Source organism: Haemaphysalis longicornis, unplaced genomic scaffold (assembly GCF_048455015.1).
Source record: "Haemaphysalis longicornis isolate Haplotype H1 unplaced genomic scaffold, Haemaphysalis longicornis Haplotype H1 scaffold_2, whole genome shotgun sequence".
NCBI lineage: Eukaryota > Metazoa > Arthropoda > Arachnida > Ixodida > Ixodidae > Haemaphysalis > Haemaphysalis longicornis.
In genome coordinates this window covers 41,980,451-42,000,565 of record NW_027526295.1, presented here as the reverse complement: position 1 = coordinate 42,000,565, position 20,115 = coordinate 41,980,451, and the positions used below count along the sequence as shown (strand labels likewise).

Here is a 20,115-nt window from a genome sequence, read left to right as displayed (position 1 = left end):
TGTGGGTAACCGATTAGCCAAGGCCACTTCAAGAACACCAAAAAAAGGCAAGTGTTCCAAATACACTGGTCACCCGGCTTAGGCTTATTTTATTTGCATGTTCCGCACAGATAGGCATACTCTTTATCACTAAGAACAACCGACGTATGGTTCACGCATGCGCTACCAAGTCTCTTAATATGAAATGACTCTATAATCTCCCTTTTCAGCTTGCTTTTTTCCCTAGCTAGTACAACAGTATCGGCAAACACAGGATCACATGAATCGCAATCGCGGCAATCGCGGTAGTGCGTGGCTAAGGGCATCTTCCCACCGAGAGACAACTCATGTTCACGGAGCCTCTTGTTCACACAGCATCCGCTCTGACCTATGTACTTTTTCACACACGTAAGAGGCAACATGTAGACAACCGCCACTCTACATGGTACGTAGTTCGACCCGTGCATTACAACGCACTTATAGCGATCGTCCGCAGGGTTACCCTCTATTTTTCTCCGGACCTGGCCGCACATCTTGAATTTGAATTTGAATTGAATTTTATTCATCAAGCCAGAACATGAAACGTCAATGGGTACAGATGCACTGGGAGGTCCCAATGTAAGAACCGCAGGCGGGACCTCCTATGATGATAGTAAAAAAAAGAGCAATCATCAAGCAACACTAGAATACAATGTCAGCAAATACACACTCAGCCTTAAACAGAGAAAGATGAATACAAAAGCTAAAGAAAACTAAAGAAAAAATATTACACTAAGAAGCAGGAACACTAAAGAACAAAGAATACAGCTCCAATCTATTCAAAAAGGGGATATGAATACCACATAAACAACAAGACATGATACTACACTGACAATTTAATCAAACAGAAGGGCCTAACAAGAAAGTCTTTAATTTGGATTTAAAAACGCAAATGAATTAGATGATTTAATATCAGAGGTTAGTGAATTCCAGATCGAAATGGCGGAGAATCGAATCGTTTGTCTGCCGTAGTCAGTGTATATACACGGAATTAACAGATTCTGGCGTGAAGCAAAGCGCATTGAATTGAGATTATAAGTGATGCGTTGAGGGAGAATATTTAAAGCAAGGTGATCGTGCAAAATGTTAGAAAAGAAAATACCAATTCTGTACCTAAACAGATCAAGAACGGGCAAAACACGGAGCTGATACAACAGCGCAGAAGATTCTGCTTGTCGATGGGAAAATGTAATGATGCGTAACGCTTGTTTCTGCAGTGTTATTAATGGTGCGATGTGGGTATGATAAGTACCACCCCAGGAAGAAATGCAGTAATTTAGGTGACTGTGGAAAAAAGCGTAATACAAAGTTAGAAGAGTTTTCAAGTGGAAGTATGGTCTAGCTTTAATCAAAACTCTTATACCGAACATAACCTTCTTTGAAATGAAGATTACGTGCTCATAAAATTTAAGGTGATAATCGATTATTACGCCAAGAAAGTTAGTGCTACGGCAAAGTTCAATTTTATCACCTGGAATATACAGGGAAGGGATGGCGGAAATTTTTCTTTGAGGGGAACTAAAAAGCAGAAAGCAAGTTTTAAGAACGTTAATAGATAACTTGTTGACGAGACACCATCGCTCGAGGGAAAACAGGTCATCTTGGAGCATTTCTTTTAAGGTACACATGTTTTGATGGGAGTTAAAGATGGTTGTGTCGTCAGCATACAGTACGCATTGTGAAGAGGTTAAACAGCCAGGAAGATCATTAATGTAAATTAAAAAGAGCAGTGGGCCCAAGATTGAGCCTTGTGGAACGCCTCTGTTAACTGTGACCGGGCGTGATGTAGCTGTGGAAACTGAAACTATTTGTTGCCTATTTAAAAGAAAGCTGTGTAACAAAGTAAGAGCAGGACCTGTAATGCCATAACGCTCAAGTTTAATGAAAAGAATGTCATGGTCAATGGTGTCAAATGCTTTCGAGAAATCTAAGAAAACAGCAGCAGCAACGTCGCCGCGATCAATGAAAGATTTAATTTTGTCTATTAGACATGCAGTGCAATGTTAGTAGATAGGGCAGCACGAAAACCAAACTGAGAGGGGGTGAGTAAGTTGAATTTGTTAAGGTAGCGGGAAAGACGGGTCTCAATAAGTTTTTCTACAACCTTATCTAAGAAGGAAAGAATTGAAATGGGTCGATAATTATCCGTACGGCGCGCGTCGCCATTTTTAAGTACCGGAACAATTTTCGCTATTTTCAATGCCTGTGGAAATGATCCGGTTTTAAAAATTAAGTTGAATATTTAACAAAGAATTGGCGCAACAAGTCGACGTACAAGTTTCAAATGGAACCCATGAATACCATCTAAGCCAGGCCCAGTACAGCTTATTTGTACAGCTTATTTGGTGCCGTAAACACCGTCCTCACCCCGTATCGTGTGACAGCGTTTTTCAGCGAATATGAACCCCTTCCAACTCGCCCAGCTGTCTCTTATTTTAATGCACTAAGTCTCAGATAAGGGCTCTTTCGGTTTGGCTGGATACTACCAGCAATATGTGTGAGATTACTCCGCACTGGCTAGTCCATTAGCTGACGCTCTCAGAAAGACTAAGCCAGTTGGGGTGGAATGAGACAGAAAGAAGGAGGACGCGTTTCAAACACTGAAACTGGCTTTGGGCGAGGAGCCAGTTCAATGGCCGCCGACCTTTTAAAGGGTGTCGAATTTCAGTGCTATGCGAGCGATCGTGGCAGAGGAGCAGTACTATGCAATGACGATGCGAACGACCGGGAACAACCAGTTTTGTAGCGTAGCCGCAAGCTAACTTGTAGAGAAGAGGCTTACAGTAAATCCGAAAAGGAATGTGGCTGCGTCGTGTGGGCAACGCAGAACTTTACGTGCTATGTAGTAGGTAACGCTAACGCAGACGCACTAAGCCGTGCTGTCTAAGTAGTGCTAACTGCATCCTCCCCGTGTCTTTCGTTTCGTCTCTTCGTGAACAGCGTTTACCTTAGCAGGTAGATGGGAGCAAAATTATTGCTCTGATTTGCTGCCGCAGTTGAGTATTTCCCCACAACGTGATTTCAAGTAATCAATCTTAGTTATGATACTTTCATATAGTTTCTTAGCTTTGAGGCATAGTGTGAACAGTCTTGCGTCCCACATGGGCCTCTTGGTGTAGAGGTTCCAAATTAGGTTAGACTCTTAGCAAGGAGACTTCCTCACGTTTTGGAGTCTGGTGTTCTGATGGAGGACCGAGGGTGCTTGCTTGCGCTTGGTGTTGCCTGTTGTCGGCCGGTTCTTTGCAAGCTTCAGAACGATGAAAGACCGGTGCTCAGGAACGAGACAGGAAGAGCTGGGGGAAGCTGGTCGAGACACCTGGACAGCCCGGCGATGTACCTGTGATCCGGACCGGGCAGGTGGTACCTGTTCGAGAAAGGAGGGTGATGGAGCCACACGTTTCCTGGAACACTGGAGGTGAACCTGGACGAGCCTGGCGAACGAGCGCGCCCAGCATCCGATCCACGTGGACGCAGTTCATCTTCCATGCGCGTTGTCTGGTGGCGGGGGTGCTGTTGTGTCAGAGCAGCCGGCCCAAATGCGTTGCACGGGGCGACGCGCCGACAGCGGGGCCAATTCACGCCTCGTCCAGACCAGACCAAACCGCCCGCGGTGGACAGGCTGGAACACGCACCACCGCAGAGGCGCCCTTCCTTTTACGTGGCGGTGGCTCGGCCAGATTCTCCATCGGGTGAACGACCCGCCACCGGGCTTGTCACTACTCGCCAGGAGGCGAGGTCACGGACATGTCGTGGTCATCGGCCTCCCTTTTTTCATCGTGGCGGCGCTGCTGAATCATCGTTTTGCTGCCATTCGTCGGATTTGAGACTTCAGCCAGCGTGAGCGAGAGCCCTCCATGGAGCGATTCAAACTTCATGGGGCTCCAACAACCTTCCGGGGATATAAAACCAGCCCGTATCGAGTATCGTCGGCTTTCTTCAGCGGCTTTTCTCCGGAGGCATTCTTCGGCGGCACTTTTTGGAGGCACCGAGTGTAGAGGTGCTGTTGCCTTTGTGCGAGCCATGTAACGTTTGCTTACCCTTGCACATACTGTATATAAATGTTACTTCAACTTTTTGTGGGCTCGAGAACTTCTTCGCTCTGCTCTGCATTGCGTCGATACCGAACGGAGCACGGCAACGTCGCTACACCTGCGATTGCGCTCGTATGGCCAGTCGCAACAGTGGAGGCTGCGGTGATAGGGACCAGTCCCAACAGCGGTGACAGCGTCGGGATGGCTGATTCCCAACATCGGTGACGAGCTGGATGCGAGTCAAAACCTGGGAGCAGCGCTGGGAAAGTCGTTCCCAACAATGCGTGAAGAAAGGCTCACAAGGCTGGTGCAGCCCTTGGGATCAGCCACGTGGCGTACATGGCGGTATACCACACGTGGACGCAGACCAACAAGAATAAGAACGACGCCATGACCTGCAGAATGTACAAGAGGGCACTGGGCCTGCGCGAGTCGACGAACCCCGAGAGGCTGTTGCATTTTGCCATCCACTACACGTTGTACGAGATCATCGAGGCGCAACTGGAAGCGCAGCGACAACGGCTGGCGGAGATCAAGACGGGCAAAAACATCCTCGAGACCCTGGGCTACGACTACTGGGTCACAGGAAGACACCTCCAGGAACTCGACGAGACGGTGCGCGAGAACGTGCGGGTGAGCCCTTTTCTGAGGAACGTGCACCCGGAGCACAACCAAGGAAGAAGACAGGTGTGAGCAAAGCTTCTCGTCGAACAGTATGGCGGGGACCCTCAGACGAGGTATGTTGTCGCGGCGGAGGACGGGCAAGGAAGATACGCGTCGGTGACTGTTATTGCAAGCACGGGACGGGTTTCCAAGTCGACGAGCGTGAAGTGCGAGAACGCCAACGAGGCCGAGGAGATCGCCATAACCCTGGCGATGTCTGAGGGAGGTTGCGACACAATCCTGAGGTACTCACAAGAGGCCGTCCGCAACGTGGAAAGAGGTCGGTAGACCGGGAAGGCAGCAAGAATTATAGAGAGCTCGCGAGTTCGACACGGAAGACGAGTGGAGGTCAGACAGATCCCTGCGCACGCGGGTAACTGCTCACCGTACGCGCCGAACCACCATGAGACGGCACACCGGGAAATGCGCGCTATGACACACCGTGCTCCCAATTGGGCACTTGTCCGGAGTGGGAGTGGTGGACAGAAACCAAACACAGAGCCAGGGGCTACCGCGAAACACTTAAGACCCAACGTCTGGCCAGACGAGCGTTCCCGCCGCCCCCCATGCACTGGGCTGCGAGGAGGCGATACACTTAAGACTGCAAACGGCGTTGACAGCGTCGCCCTCCTCCTTACTCAGAATGTACCCGGACGAGTACCCGAGTGATCAGTGCAAGGTGTGCACGAAAGGTGCGGTGAACCGGTGGCACATAATCTGGGGTTGTGGTGCCAATCCGGACGGCGCGCACTTCGAAGAGTATCCGGAGGAACTCCAGGAAGCCATCGAATCTACAAGCCAGACAGACCAGTCATGGGCCATTCAGCAGGTCTTCACCGCGCTCGAAGGGCACGGGCTTCGTAAAACGGGCTTGTGACTAGTAGGGTGGCAGAAGAAGGCGCGACGCCAGAGCAGGTCGAGGCGGAACCATAACCCGGCTCCTGCCTACTGCAGGACGTGTTTCAATAAAGTCCTTTCCTATCCAGTCCAAGGCTCTGGTAAACGTAGAGCAGAAAGACATTATACCAAACTGGAAAAACTTTAAGCAGGAAGGTAAAATGGACGCCATTGAAAGGACTTGGGCACCAAGAGATGACAAAAGGAAAAAAAAGAGAAGGAACTGCAGCTAGAGCTTCATTTTTTAAGCACCGAAACAGCCCAGCGTGGGAAGTTCACCGATGCTATCAGACAGGTGAAGGTGCAACTTGAACTGATAGATAACGAAAGTTACAGGGGGGCTGTAATACCGGCCCGAGCTGAAAAATTATGTTTAGGGGAAGCGCCAACAAAGCGTTCACTAGGCTTAGAAAAAAGATACGCCAGGCAGAACGAAATCACAGCTATAGACTATCATGGCCATGTTACTCATGACAGCGATACAATCTGTCAAGCGTTCGTAAAGCACTATTGCGAACTGCTAAAGAAGGGGCGGGACGTGGAAGACGGATTTACAAACTGCTTTTTATCGACGATGCCTAAGTTGGATGACGAGCTAAGAGAGTGCCTGGAAGGACCAATAAGCATATCAGAAATAGAGAAAGCCATCGATGAATTGAGTATGGGCTAATCCCCTGGCCAGATGTCTTAGGGGCTTGTTTTTTAGAAGCATTCAAAAGTGAGCTGGCGATGATCCTTTACTACTTGTTAAAGGAAGCACAAGAGAAAAAATGGCTGCCAAAAGCGTTCACACACACGCTCATTATTCTTATTCCAAAGAGCGACGATCCCGCAATAGTATTGTTGGTGAAGGGCTACTGCCCTATCAGTCTCACGAACGTCGATTAGAAAATTTTTACGAAGGTTTTCGCAAGAAGGTTGCAAGCAGCAATAATATATTATGGGGCAGCACCAAACGTGCGGAATAAGAGGACGCTCAATTAAGACCAACATTCCTGTGGCCAGGAGCATCCACGAGTACGTAGACACTCTGGGTGGACAAGTGCCGTACAACTTGACTTAAAAAAGCCGTTTGATCACGTTACTCACCAAAATCCTGTTTGATATCATGGAGCAGGTTAATGTAGGTGCTGCCATTTTAGAAGGCATCAAAATTATCTACTCAGATTACTCAGCGAGTCTCATCATAAATAAGAAAATAAGTAATAGTTTCCAGATTCTGTCATCCGCAAAGCAAGGGTGCCCTCTGGCACCTCTACTCTTCGCTCTGTACCACGGGCCATTTTGTTTGAAGGTGCTCTACAATTAACAGCTTGCACGGTTTCAAGCTTCACGAAAGTGAAGTCAAAATCATTGCGTATTCCGACGACATTTCCATTATCTGTGCTGACAAAGAAAGTGTTTGTGAAGCCGTGAATGATGCCGCAACGTTTTGTAAACAGACCGTAAGTGAAATTAACTGAGACAAAACTGCGGGGCTGTGGCACTAAACTTGGGATAACACTCAAGCCTCATTCGCAAGGACACAGTGGGCCTCCATACCCTCAAAATACCTCGGCGTACCACTTGACCAGTATCGCGACACGAAAGAATACTTGGAAGCGGAGATAGAACGCGTGAGGGAAAAAAAGGCTAGGTGGGGCGGTCCCGACTCATAAATGTTCGGACGTGCAACAGTGTGCAATTTGTTTTGGTTGCAAATATCTGGTATGTTCTTCAAGTGCTGTAAAAGACCAGGGGTCATGTGCAAAGATTGCATAGGGTCTTTGCCGTATTTATAGGTGGCTCCACGTGGGAGCGCACGAGCCGCACAAACCTTTTTTTGTTCGGCAAGATGGGGCGGCTTGAGATTGGTTCATCTATTTGTGAGAAAAGTTGTGTCGAGATTTGCTTTTCTACGTGACCAAAGTAATGACTTTTCGCGGAATATAATCCAACTCAGGCTGTGTGATGTTTTGCCTGACTTTGTTGTGTCTTCTTACGTTACCAGGGGAATGACTTCAAGGGGCTGTTTACGAGAAGTGGTTCTGGCATACCAGGTCTTAAAAGCGCGATTTTAAATCGAATATCTCAGCTCTGTTACCCGCAAACGACTTTACAATGAGGTGATCAATGTGACAATGCCGGTTCCTCTGCACCGATCCTTACACTGTACAGGCCCAGGACAAGACGCCTTAAAAAGAGTAAAGAACATGCTAGTCCGGTCATCAACGAAATCCTCTTTCTTCCAACTACACAGCGGCACCCTGCCAGTCAAACCTTGGCTACAAAAAAGGGGTTGTTTGTTCCCTGGGGCATCGACTGTATTATCTGCCGTAAACCAGAGACTATTGAACACATATTTCTCGACTGCAGTAACGCATGTTTCCATTGGGACATCGTCCAGCAAACTTTAAAGAAAGATCTACCGATAAATTCTTGCGGCATACGGTTTCAGCCTGCAGAAAATGACGAAAGCGTACCCCACGACATCTTTATTGTCCTCAGCCTGCACAGTCTGTGGAAAACACATTTGACAGTTCGTCACGCCGAAGTCAACGCACGTCCAGGGAGGGAATACTTTAAAAAAAGCATCGCCTGTATAAGAAATGTTAACAACTCCTAGAATCACCCAACCTCGTAGATGAATGTATTGAACGAACTGGTACCCCTTAAGCAGTTTTAACCCACACGCACTTGCCAGAGTTTCGCCAGTGCTTTTAAGCTTGTATTGGTCAAAAGTTGTATTGCATGTTCTGTATCAAGCCGGTAATAAATAATCTTGGGTGGCCCGGCGGGTAAGGTGTCACGCTGCAGAGCCTAAGGTCGTGGGTTCGATTCCCAGTCCTGGCGACCGTTTCGTAATGAAGGCAGAAAACTGAAACGCCAGTGGTTCGACACTTCAGCGCTCGCCAAAAATCGGTAGTTGGTCGAACTTTTCGGGGTACTTACGCTTCGGCGTGCCTCGTAGCCCAGACGAATGTTCGGCTCATGAAGTACCGGAACATTATTTTTATCTTCCGGTTGAAAGTTGCTTTGGCGTGGCGGCGTCAGTTGTAGGCTTGAGTGGTGACCGTGTCTGTCGAATATACTACCACAGACTTCGCTTTCAACAAACTTCACTGTGCAGGCGCGATACCTGCTGAAAGGTGGTGCCTTTTTTGTCTCCGCCGTAGTATTAGTCTCCTCTTTTTTACTTCATTTGCCCCGATTCAGGCCAGCCCTCCAACCTTGCTGCTGCAGTCGTACCTTCCGGCTGGCAGCGATGACGTATTTCCAAGGACACTTGATGAGCACGGCCTATAGTGAATGGCTAGCCACCAAGAGGAAATAGAAAAATCAGCCTAATAACGCTATCACGTTAATAACAGGCCGATCAGCTCACTGTTAGTCGTCTACAAGTTACTTATCAAGGTAATAGCCAACATAATTTCCGCCACCTTAGATTTCAGTCTACATAAACAACAAGCAGGGTTTTGCAAAGGCTCTTCAGCAATCAACCATATTCACACAATCAATCAGGGAATAGAGAATTGCGCAGAGTATACTCAACCTCTCTATATAGGATTAATAAATCATGAGAAAGAATTTGACTCCGTCGAAAACTCAGGAGTCATTCAGGCATTATGGAATCAGGGTGCAGATGAGCATTATGTAAGTATACTGGAGGATATCTACAAGTTTGTCACACCTACGATCGTCCTCCATAAGTAGAGCAATAAAATACCTATAAGAAAGGGCGTCAGAGATGGTAACACAATCTCTCCAATGTCACTGACAGCATGTTTACGAAGCGTATTTAGAACATTGGATTGGGAAGAGGGGGGAGTAAGGGTTAATAAAAAATACCTCAGTAACTTCCAATTTGCTGACGACACGCACGCGTTGCCTTGCTAAGTAACTTGGGGGACGAATTGCAAAGCAAATTTACCAAACGGACAAACAGAGCAGAAGTGTGGGCTTGAAAATTACAATGCAGAAACCTAGAGTAATGATTGGTAACCTCAGAAGAGCACAGTGGTTTGCGATAGATGGCGAGGCAAGCGAATATAGATACTACAATTCCTGCATTATGATGCCACAGCTGGACATTTAGGCGTCCATAAAACGTATGGTCACGTCCGGAGCCGCTTTTTCGGCTTGGCCTTGCCACCTGTGTTGCCCGCTAAATTGCGTAGTGCGTCTCATGGCAGCAGCGCAAATGTTTGACTTCCGCGCCTGCAGGACCGCTACAGCTCCTTTGTTGCCCGTCGGCACCGTTCGACACTGCGGGAATTATCATCTACGGCCTACTACCTTGAACGACTGCAGGATAACGCGGGGTCGTAACAGCCGTAGACCCCCTGACAAGGAACCGGAAGACAGCTCCAGTTCGTTCTGATTCCGCCACTGAGGTCGCCGATTTATTCTTAGGCGCAATCCTCTTGCGCCATGGCGCCACTCGAGTACTCTTAGTGATCGTGGCAGGACTTTTTGTCCAACCTTTCTGTCTCTTTCTTTCTGTCCAACCTTTCTTTTTGTGTCCGCGCCTCTCATACAGTCTACAAAACACGTTCCCATACCACACGCAGACAATTGGGCTAATTGACCGTTTCACTGTACCTTGTCTGACATGATTTCCATGTACATTCTACCGAACAATTCAAATTAGGACACAATTCTCTGATATGTTACATTCGCTTACAACAGCGCTGTTCAAAACACCACTGGTTATCTGCCATTTTCCGTCGTTTTTGGTAGCCACCCGTACTTTATTCTAGATAACACCTTCTTTTCTGCTCCCGTGTCAACATCAAGCCCCTTCTCGGAGCAGGTTGCCTCATATTTTGCCCACTGCCGTCGCCTTGCTCGCCTGCACACGGAAGCCTGCAAAAACTGCCGCAAACTTCAATATGAGACCGCGCATTGTCCCGTTCAGTTCCGCCCTGGTGACAAAGTACTCCTTTGGACGCAGATTGGCAAGCCATGGCTATGCGAGAAAATATTTTATGGATTTATTGGTCCTTACAGCGTCCTGAAAAAAACCTCCGCCATCAATTGTCATGTCGTGCCTTTTTATCCACCGTCGCGTCACCGCTACAGGGGCGCAGAGATCGGGCATGTCTCCCAGCTGAAACCGTTCACGCCTCGCATTCCATAAACTATTCAGAGGCGGTCGCTTCCGCAAAGAGTGGGGAAGTGTGGGCATCAATGTGTACGATGCACTAGTGCCCACTTCGGCGAGACAAGGACAAATGCTCTTGTCTTGTCGTGGCCAATTCACCGTGTATTTCCGCTGCTTTTCACGACAGTATTACTCTACTCCCGATACATGTTTCATATGCTCTGCCTTATCTTTCCGGGAAGATTACAGAACCCTCGTCAAGTGTTCATTCGCAGCTATCACCTCCCTTCAAGGCGAACTAACTGTCGAGCTTTTCTATGTGTTTGTTATTTCACGGCTTGTGTGTGCAGGACCTGAGCGCAATGCTGTCCGACCGGTTCAGCTACAACGCCTCCGTGCCGTGGGAGGAGCTGAAACAACGGGAGAGGAGCGCCGCCACAGCCGCTGGGCTGGACGTGGTGGCATGCCACATCTACTCCAGCCAGTGGGTGTTCCCCACTACGGAAGCCTGTCTCGGTGAGTTTGGGGGGACGATGGCCTTTTCGAGTATCAAAGTTCCCTGTCTGCTTCTAGGTGATCCTTCAGAAGAACATTAAACTTGCCTCACTTGTCACCGATATTTTTATTGCTAAGAAATGATTGGGCGAGAAGAAGACCACTGCCGAAATTGTCACGGGAGGTGGGAGGTGCCGAAGAAGTTTTTTGCTCGTGTTGTAACCTTTCTTTTTAAAAAAATTAATTCTAACGACACTACAGACAAGTGGCAGTGCGAAAACATCACATTTTATTCGAAGCTGCGTTATCCAGTATATATGTATATACCAGTCGTGCAACCTGAAAGAGGCCATGCAGACAATACAAATGTTTGGTTCATTCGAAAGATGGCCTCTTAAATTATACTGACACCACATTTACCGCACACTTCACTGAAATAAGCTATATAATTACAAAAAAAGTGAATGGCCTTGCGACCCACTAGCTCATTTCCCGCAGCATAACCTGTGATGTCACATACCCAGCTGTGCTATTGGCTGATGACGGCAAAAGCAGACTCAAATTAAACAGTAAATATGAGCTTGCCCAACCAGCTATTTGCGTTAAATGCAATGCCTATTCATGTTACAGGAGTTTGAATGGTATGGTAAACAATGAAGGTTCGGAAAATACACGAAAGCATACTAGTACCGATGCGCAATGCTGCTGGTACTGGAGACACTATGCTTGTATTAGATACCCAGCAGTGCGCCTCTTTGGAATTGTATTACACGACACTCGTCGATTGGCGTAAGCGACGTTGTGTTAGGTGACACCTGTTTTATATGCGACTGCATCTCATTCACTCGCCTCGTCCCTCCATGCGGCGTTGTCCGTCCACACCCCTCCCCCTACACTATAAAAAAACTCCCCCCACTTGCGGAAATGCGAATACATTGGGTGCACCGATGAGTGCGCTGCGGCAAGCAGTAAAGGAGAGAGGCCTGTGCTCCACTGCATTTATATACATTTTCCGAGCGCAGCGAGCGGAGAGAGGGTACGCGGAGAGGAGAGAGAGACCCGCGCAACAAGCCCGCCCCGCGCGCGAGCTCTCTCTCCCGCCGAGCTCCGCGATGCGAGCGCCCTCACACGCCCGAGCGCGCTCCTCCTCTCCACTCACTCTCCGCTACTCCGCCCGAGCTCCGCGATGCGAGCGCCCTCACACGCCCGAGAGCGCTCCTCCTCTCCCCTTGCCCTCCGCTACTCCCGCCCGAGCTACCACCTTCTCCGGTTGCTAGACGCGCCACAGCTGTTGCTAGGGGCGAGGAGAGATAACACCTGCGGGCGCACGCCGACGGAGTACGACAACCACCGACTGTAGCGGCGCGGGTCCGCCGCGCCGAGACGACGACGACGACGACGAAGGCAGAACTACGAGGCGCGCGCTCACGTGCGCTCGCGCTGGAGGACTGCAGGCGCACGCCGACGGAGCACGACAACCCCGGACTAAGAAATGCATTCGCATTTAAAAAATAACAGTTAGCGGCGCCCGGGTTTGATCGAACGACCCGCTGGTTGCAACGGGAGGTACATGGTGCCCTTCCCACTGCGCCACAAAAGCGAGACAGAATCAAATGCTACGAACGCGCCTTATATCCTTGACTCATTCAAACTACGTCAAGAAGCTACTGATACAACGCATGATGGGGCAATGATTAACACTTGCAATAAAAGAAAAGAAGCTCCCACTAAAAGCAACAATGATGGAGTAAAGGTCGTTGCGACATCGAAGCCCCAAGCATACCACTTAGATTGATTGACCAAGATTGGGCAATAAAACATAATAATAATCATAAAAAATAATCATCATACGCGTTGCCGACACGTTTCACGCGATTTCAGAATCAATCCAACGGAAACACCAAGTGAACCGCACGATGCGTCACATCTACACAGGGTTCCCCTTGCGGGGAGGTGGCGCAATTTTTTCGAGCATACTCCACATTTCACAAAAAGATTACCTTCTACCGCAACAAAACCAAGCTGGGGCAGATACGGTTAAAAACAAAGCAAAGGCGGACAACGGTTCGTGCCGAGTATGGTAGCGCCATCTGAGAGGAATGACGGTAGGCAAGGCTGCAGAGTCTAATGGCACGGTGGAAGTTCGTGGGAACACCCGCCGCTGTGACGTCATGGCACACGTCGCGAAAACACACTATTGTGCGGGAGAATCAAACTTTTGACGTAAATTGATTCATTTTCAGTCAATATGGCACAGTTTGCTGTCGGACAAGTGTTGGGGCACTGTAAATACAAAATCTCTGGAAATCTTTTCAAGAAAACTATTTTGTATTTTGTCTGCATGGCCCTCTTCACACTGTAACCACTGCCGAGGTGATGGTGGGCGCTGGTGGTAGCTGCATCGAGAGCCTGCGGCTTTCCTCGACAAGCGGCATTTTTGTTTCACGTTGTATCTAGCTCTGGGGTGTACGTCAGTAAACACCCAAATTTCACATCTGTGGCTGAGGTAGACGTTTCAAGAGAATCGCGTCGAGACTGTGAGCCGTTAGCATTCTCATGGTCTCTAGCTTTGTGTCCGTGGTTACCTTGTAGTCTCGTGTTTTTTTTTTTCATCCTCCTCGTTATCCCAGGAGAGCGAAGTCAGAAATGTAGCCCTTTTTTATTCTGGCTATGGACTATTTGCATGCACGTAATTGCGTTCTTCACCATTTCGTGTTATCAATTTACTCCTGCAGGCCTCAGTACACGTCTCCCACACCCGTTTCAAAGTCTAGGGCCCAACACATTCTTTAGTTAGCTGGAGTCAAGGATTGTCCGTCCGTATGGGATGCGAGCTGAACTCACATTCTAAAAACGCTGTGCTTGAGTTAGAGACCAAGAAAAAAAGTGAAATCAATTAAGTTTTCCTAGTGCATGTCATCGGCACTGCAGGAACTTCACGCCACGCTAGTACCAAGATTTTCCTTAGTGTCCTCAATGGCACAGATATTCTATAAACAGGTAGCAGCTACACCTTCGTCAATTCCTGCTAGAAATATTTCAGCATTTCTCTGTACTACACACGTGACGATTGCATTGGTGCACCTTTTTTACACCCCAAAACTAGCCTAAAAAGAACAGCTGATCTACTGTTGGTGATTACTTTCCAGGCTTGAAGTGACCTCAGGAATTTTTTATAGCTTGTAATCTAATATTATAGGGGGCGATTACGTGAACCAATATTTTTTGAAGGTACATACTGTACATTCTTAGGATCGTAAGGGTGCTTTCATCTTGGCTCCCCAAGAGCGCCATTATAGGTGAAGGTTTTGGATCCCCAGGTGGCTTTCATTTCGTCGCCACAAGAGCATCTTTCCTGCTGCACTCAAAAGACGGGGGCTTTGATATCATGCTCACTCATGTAATGGGTGAGCATGATGTTATACACTATCACCGTTTTTTTTTTGTACAACGGCCATGTTGTAAAACGCTCCCAGTGAAGAGAAATAGGTTAAATGACCTGCTAGCACAAATTTTGTTGTTTCGAAATAGGACATAGATAGCTTTAGCCAATTTTTGATCGGTGCAAACGTGGCCTTCGGAGGTCTGTAAAGCGCGTACAAAATGAAGGTGTGTTTCCTACAGGACAGTCTAATATAGTCAAGGGTTCCAAGAAAGTTCGTCTGGTCAGGCGTTGTATGAACAAACAATATTGAAGTTATTCACCAAGTAAAAAAAATCTAAAGACGTTTTGGAACCCGTACGGGTTCCTTGTTCACAATGAGGCGAAGATGGACAAGTTGTAGAATTTAAAGGTGAAGTTCGTGGCGCAATGACCGCATGTATATCAATGGCATCGTTCCTTCACTTCGATTCATCGTATCGGAGTGCGTTTGTATGAACCATGATTGCAGTAAAAGATGTGATCTCAAGTTTCGTTCTTTAGGCAGAACTGCAGCGTTGACCCAGTTACTATTGGGCTGGTGCTTGTGCGCATGCTCGGACACCGCATTAGAGGTCACTTTTTGTTTCTCACGTCGCGTTGGTGCTCTTTCATCCTTCTGGGCAACTTCGCGGTTTCACCGATGTCAACTTGTTTGCAATTGGCCGAGAGGATGCCATAGGCAACACTGGGGAAAAGAATATCGGGCAGTGGGTCATTGACTTTTACGAGCTCATTCCGAAGCATGCTGGCTGGCACGCGCCCAATGCGTAGATAGTAATCCGCAAAACTGAGGGCGACAGCTTCGCTTATAGCACGTACATACGGAATGCTGGCAGTAGCGGTGAAGACCTTACAATTGGCAGCCTTTGGTTGTAGTATTTCCTTCTAGATTCTTTACACAAAATGCGGAGGGTAGCCGTTGCCAGAAAGTTCCCGGCGTACCATTTTAAGTTATGTTTGCAGATAGTTCCCGCCTTTGTAAATTCTTCTTGTTGGCTTTCGGTACACACTGAAGGAGAGCTCACCGTTCCACTACGCCTCAATATCTCTACGCCTCAAACCTCTACATTGAAGCGTAGGGATATTATTTTTAAAGAACATTACCGTGTCTACGGCTACATTTCTCAATTTCCCCAGCCGTAAGCCCCAATGTGCACTCCGATTCCTACTAAAGCCAGCGCACATACCAGTGACCAGCCTAAGCCTCAAACGCCTCAAGCTCGCCTTATTGCTTTCAGCGATTTTAAACTCCACGTTTGGCACAAGGCGGATTGGTACGCAGGTGCAGAATTGGAGCACGCGACGTGGGACCGGGTGGCACTATGGCACGCTGCCGCTGGTGCCCGATTTCTCATGGCTAAGTTCCGCGCTTCACAAAAGGGTGTGGACCACCGTATCCTCCTTCCCGTTTAAGACGGACCCGTCGCACTTAAATGCCGTGTATTAAAGTGGTGCGATTGACATTGCCGCGCACAGGTCTTGTTTATGCCTCAGTACAAGCGCTTGACCACTTCCGGCTTCCTTTACATTTTCTAGCTCAGCGCATTTCGAATTTTTGTTGTGTGCCACGCCGGGAAGTTTTCTGGATAGGTAGAGTATTTCGCGCCCTCGACAATAGCCTAGACGAGTCTTCTTTGATCAACAATGTTCGATGTTGAGCCTAATCCGACGGTTCCGGCAGGAATAGGGCTAAGAAATAAATTGTCGAATCGCCAACGCTGCGGTATTCCACTCGGCGACAATCGTACTTCATTGTTGCCTTGTTGGTGGCGTCTCCTTCCCCTTGCGTTTTCTTCAGGTTGTTGCAGAGCCCATGCTCACTCCATTAAACCTTGCTTGCTGAAATAACTGTATATCATGATTGGCTTCGTGAGAATTTAAAGAGAGAAGATAATAGTTTGTTGCGTTCCAGACAAAGTCTATGAAAGCGAATCCTTCATGTCGAAGGGAACATGAAAGAGCGAAGAATGCCTTCAATTGACTTCCTCCCGATAAATGACAGTATCCACATCTAACGTGTGTTGCATGGGTCACTTCATTACACTTTCCCATCTGCAATGTACAACCGCGGAAGGCCCTCCTGTAGAAAGTCATCTCGACTCACGAAGCGTCTTTCACTGCGAAGCAGCTTGATTTAGCAAAAAGATGTTCATACAGGGCGCTCTTTCAAATCTCACCTGGCCTTACACTGTCAGAAGTGCAATGTTCGAAGCTGAAAGCCAATTTTCATAAATAAATCGTCATGTTCAGCCACAGGTTTAAAATACAGAGGGATATTGTGGAAGTATGGGAAATCAGCCCGGTTGTGCCGATGTACGTTAGCCACCCATCGGTCAATCTATTGGATTTTGAGTTGGTGTTCACGAGGTGACAGATGCAAAGATAATAAGCTTTGTACCTCGTAGTTTGTATTTTTTGTTTTACATTTTTATACCTGTAACGGTGCTTGTGTGTGGTGGGGGGGTGGTGTATTTGAACCATTTTGGTTAATGGGCCTAATATGGTTATTAATCATATATTTATGATTCTTAAAATGTTGCCAGTTGCTAATAGCGCACCGTCCTGTTTATTTTATATTCTCCGTCAGCGCTTGTTTTCGGGCTATTTTATGTAATGTTTTAAAACTGTAAGCTAGGTAAGGCAAATTAAAAATGATGAAAGGCGTCTACCTCACACGTGAATGAATAATTTTGTTCATTAAGCGTGCAGTAAGGTTGTGCGTACCATTTTTTCATTTCAGATTCCTTCATCCCATTTTTCAAGTTGGACGAAAAAATCCCGAGGACTAAGCGCGAGGAATTCTGGGAAGACTGCAGAATCGCTTTTCTTGAAACGTCATCGATGACAGCTGAAGGCATCAGCCAGACCTACAACGTGCTTGTGGTGCACACCAGAAAGGCGCCTGCTCTTCCTCAGGGTCTGCACAAACTCAGTAACATCTTTTCGCGTACAACAATGAATACCTGACGCGTTGCTTGAAATGAAGGGGCAAGGATTGCCGGGAGGTGATGAACCATCACACATGTGGTAAGCTTTATATACAGACGTCGCTTACTGACAGGCAATTCGTACATAACTTGGCCTGTGTGTCATGCATTATGCCAGTTATTTTTATAAAGAAGTGGCAACTACTTTAAGGTATTGCAAAATACACTGGAATGGTTTTGCACACGGGCAATTGCAATTCAATTTGGCTTACCCTAAGCGGTGAAGAAGAACATCTCGCATGGTTGTCACTGTACCATCTACATCCTCAAAATGTAATGATGTAGAATCTAACAGTGGGCGGAACTCGAAGTTGTATCCCTCCAGAATGACCATCTGTGCTTTGCCTAGAGTACATGCTCACAAGAAGGATTGCACAAGAAGGATCGCATCAGTGTATGCACATAGTGTGAAGCGCAGAATTGCGAAAGCAGCCTTGAGGAAACGAGGTGCAGTCAAGCTTCAGCATTGAAGTACAGCGACTGGTGGGTGCTCGTTTCCCCAGTGATGTCTTGCACAGCGCGGCTGAGGGTGTGATGATGTTGACGTTACAGAGAACAAATAGTGGATAGTTCAAGACAAGAGCAACACATTGCGACACGAGTTTGACGGACGAGGATGACCAACATTTATGCAAGACGGGTCTTAAGGGTAATGTGGTACTGTACAAGGAAAGGTACACTTAACAGGTACAAGCGATAGTTCAACAAAACCAAACTAGCTGAAGAGTTACTAATAGTCCCTCCCTTACAGAAAAATGATTCCAGGTTGTCGCGTCAGAAAACAGTCTCACGTGGTCGATGCAGGGAGGTAGTCGCTGCGGCGCTTGAAGGTGCGAGCGATGCAGAGGTCTTCAGAAGGAACAGCGCGGATCAAGGCGCAGCGGCTGAAGACGTGAAGGCCAGGTAGAGAAGATGCCGTGGCATGGTCTGGGGACGAATAGGTGCACTGGAGGAAAGGCGTTGCCAGTGGCGACGTGGTGTCTCGACGTTTTATGCCAACGGTCACAGAACACCATGTTCGTCGCCATCCTGACGACAGGCTTGCGGAACTATCGAGCCTGCCAGGCAGCCCATCTTCCGAGTCCACTTCTTCCTCCCCGTATTTCTAGTTCCGGTCGCTGCTTCGCAATCCACAGTGATGATAATCCACGGCGACACCTTGCGCTGGCACTTTTTTTTTGGTTTCTTTTTGATTTCAGGCACCATACCACACAGGGCATATTAGCAGACACAAGCCCAAAGGAGAAAAAGCAATAAAAAAAAGCTCTAGGTGCGCCGTCATTCCATACGTCAAAGGTGTCTGACGCAAGCCTAATGAGGTAACAAGGGTGCGACGCTCTTATGTTTCTTGCGTTTAAGGGTTATTTACAAAATGGTAATGTCTGAATGATCCACTTTTGGAAAACGCTGACTACATGTGATCATTCATGGGCAGCGACGTGGTTATGCATTTCAAAGGATGCCGGTGCTCACACCCATCTGCAAGATTTCACAATTCTGAAGGGTTACAGCGGCATCACGGCAAGATAAATATTTGAAGCCTATGTCATTCGAAAGAAAAGTGCTTGTTGTATCAGCGGCGCATCATAAGCCTGTTTAGGCATGGAAATAAAACTTGGATACTTCAAAGAAACTTACTGTTGATAACTTTAGCCTAAGCTATCTTGTACTTACAAACAACAAGCACTTTTTGGCCCACGCAGGCCTTCTATCTCAGCCCATTTTAACCCGGCAGTTCTCGCGACACTGAACCATAGTTTGGTTCTTTCATTCCTCCTCCTTTTCACCCTAAGTGCTGCAAATGTTTTTCTCTTGTGAAGCATATCTACCTGATTTGATAGTCAGTCCGTTCGTCGTTTGTCTCTTCTCGACTACCCGCGCTGTTTCTTGCCCCCATAATATAAACCAACTAGCTCAAAAACATACCTTGCTCTAATTTTTGCCATATGCCCCTGCAGGGCAGGTTGCTTTAGAGAGCACTGTACATTTGTCCCGTAGGTGTAACCCTAACGCACCTTTATCAGCAACGAAATGGCTAATATCGTCACGTGAAAGCTCATTGAGACACCAGTGCTCATAATTTCGGTATTACGTTTGAAAAAATAAAGCACAAACTGTTTTTGTGTATCCCTTCCCATCTCCTAGGCACCTGAAAGTGGTGTGTAATGTTTTAAATGCGGCGCATTTCTTAGGCTCGCCTGGTCCTCCGTCGTTGATGGCGGCGCCGTCCACACGCTCACTGCGCATGCGCAACTCTCCACCTTACACCCACAGATCCGCGATACTACACTATAAAAAAAAAGAAATATTAGCGGCGCCCGGTTTCGATCCCACGACTCTCTGACCGCAACGGGAAATACGCGGTGCTCTTCCCACTACGCTACAAATCCGGGACAGGAGCAAGTGCTACGAACGCGCCTTATGTCCTTGACTCATTCAAACTACGTCAAGAAGCTACTGATACAACGAAGGCACGCGAAGCTGAATGTCAACGGTAACGACGAACTAAAAACTTTA

At 47.6% G+C, this 20,115-nt stretch overlaps 1 protein-coding gene across 1 annotated transcript in view; it reads left to right on the top strand.

The window, feature by feature from the left end:
• LOC144168847 (uncharacterized) overlaps nt 1-19,874 on the top strand; it is a 115,355-nt gene extending 95,481 nt beyond the window's left edge. Inside the window, exons 2-3 of the mRNA XM_077697833.1 lie at nt 11,043-11,208; nt 17,352-19,874. Coding sequence (XP_077553959.1) covers nt 11,043-11,208; nt 17,352-17,578 — 393 coding nt within the window. The 3' untranslated portion in view covers nt 17,579-19,874. The remainder of the gene's footprint in view (nt 1-11,042; nt 11,209-17,351) is intronic.
• Nucleotides 19,875-20,115: the final 241 nt, after the last annotated feature.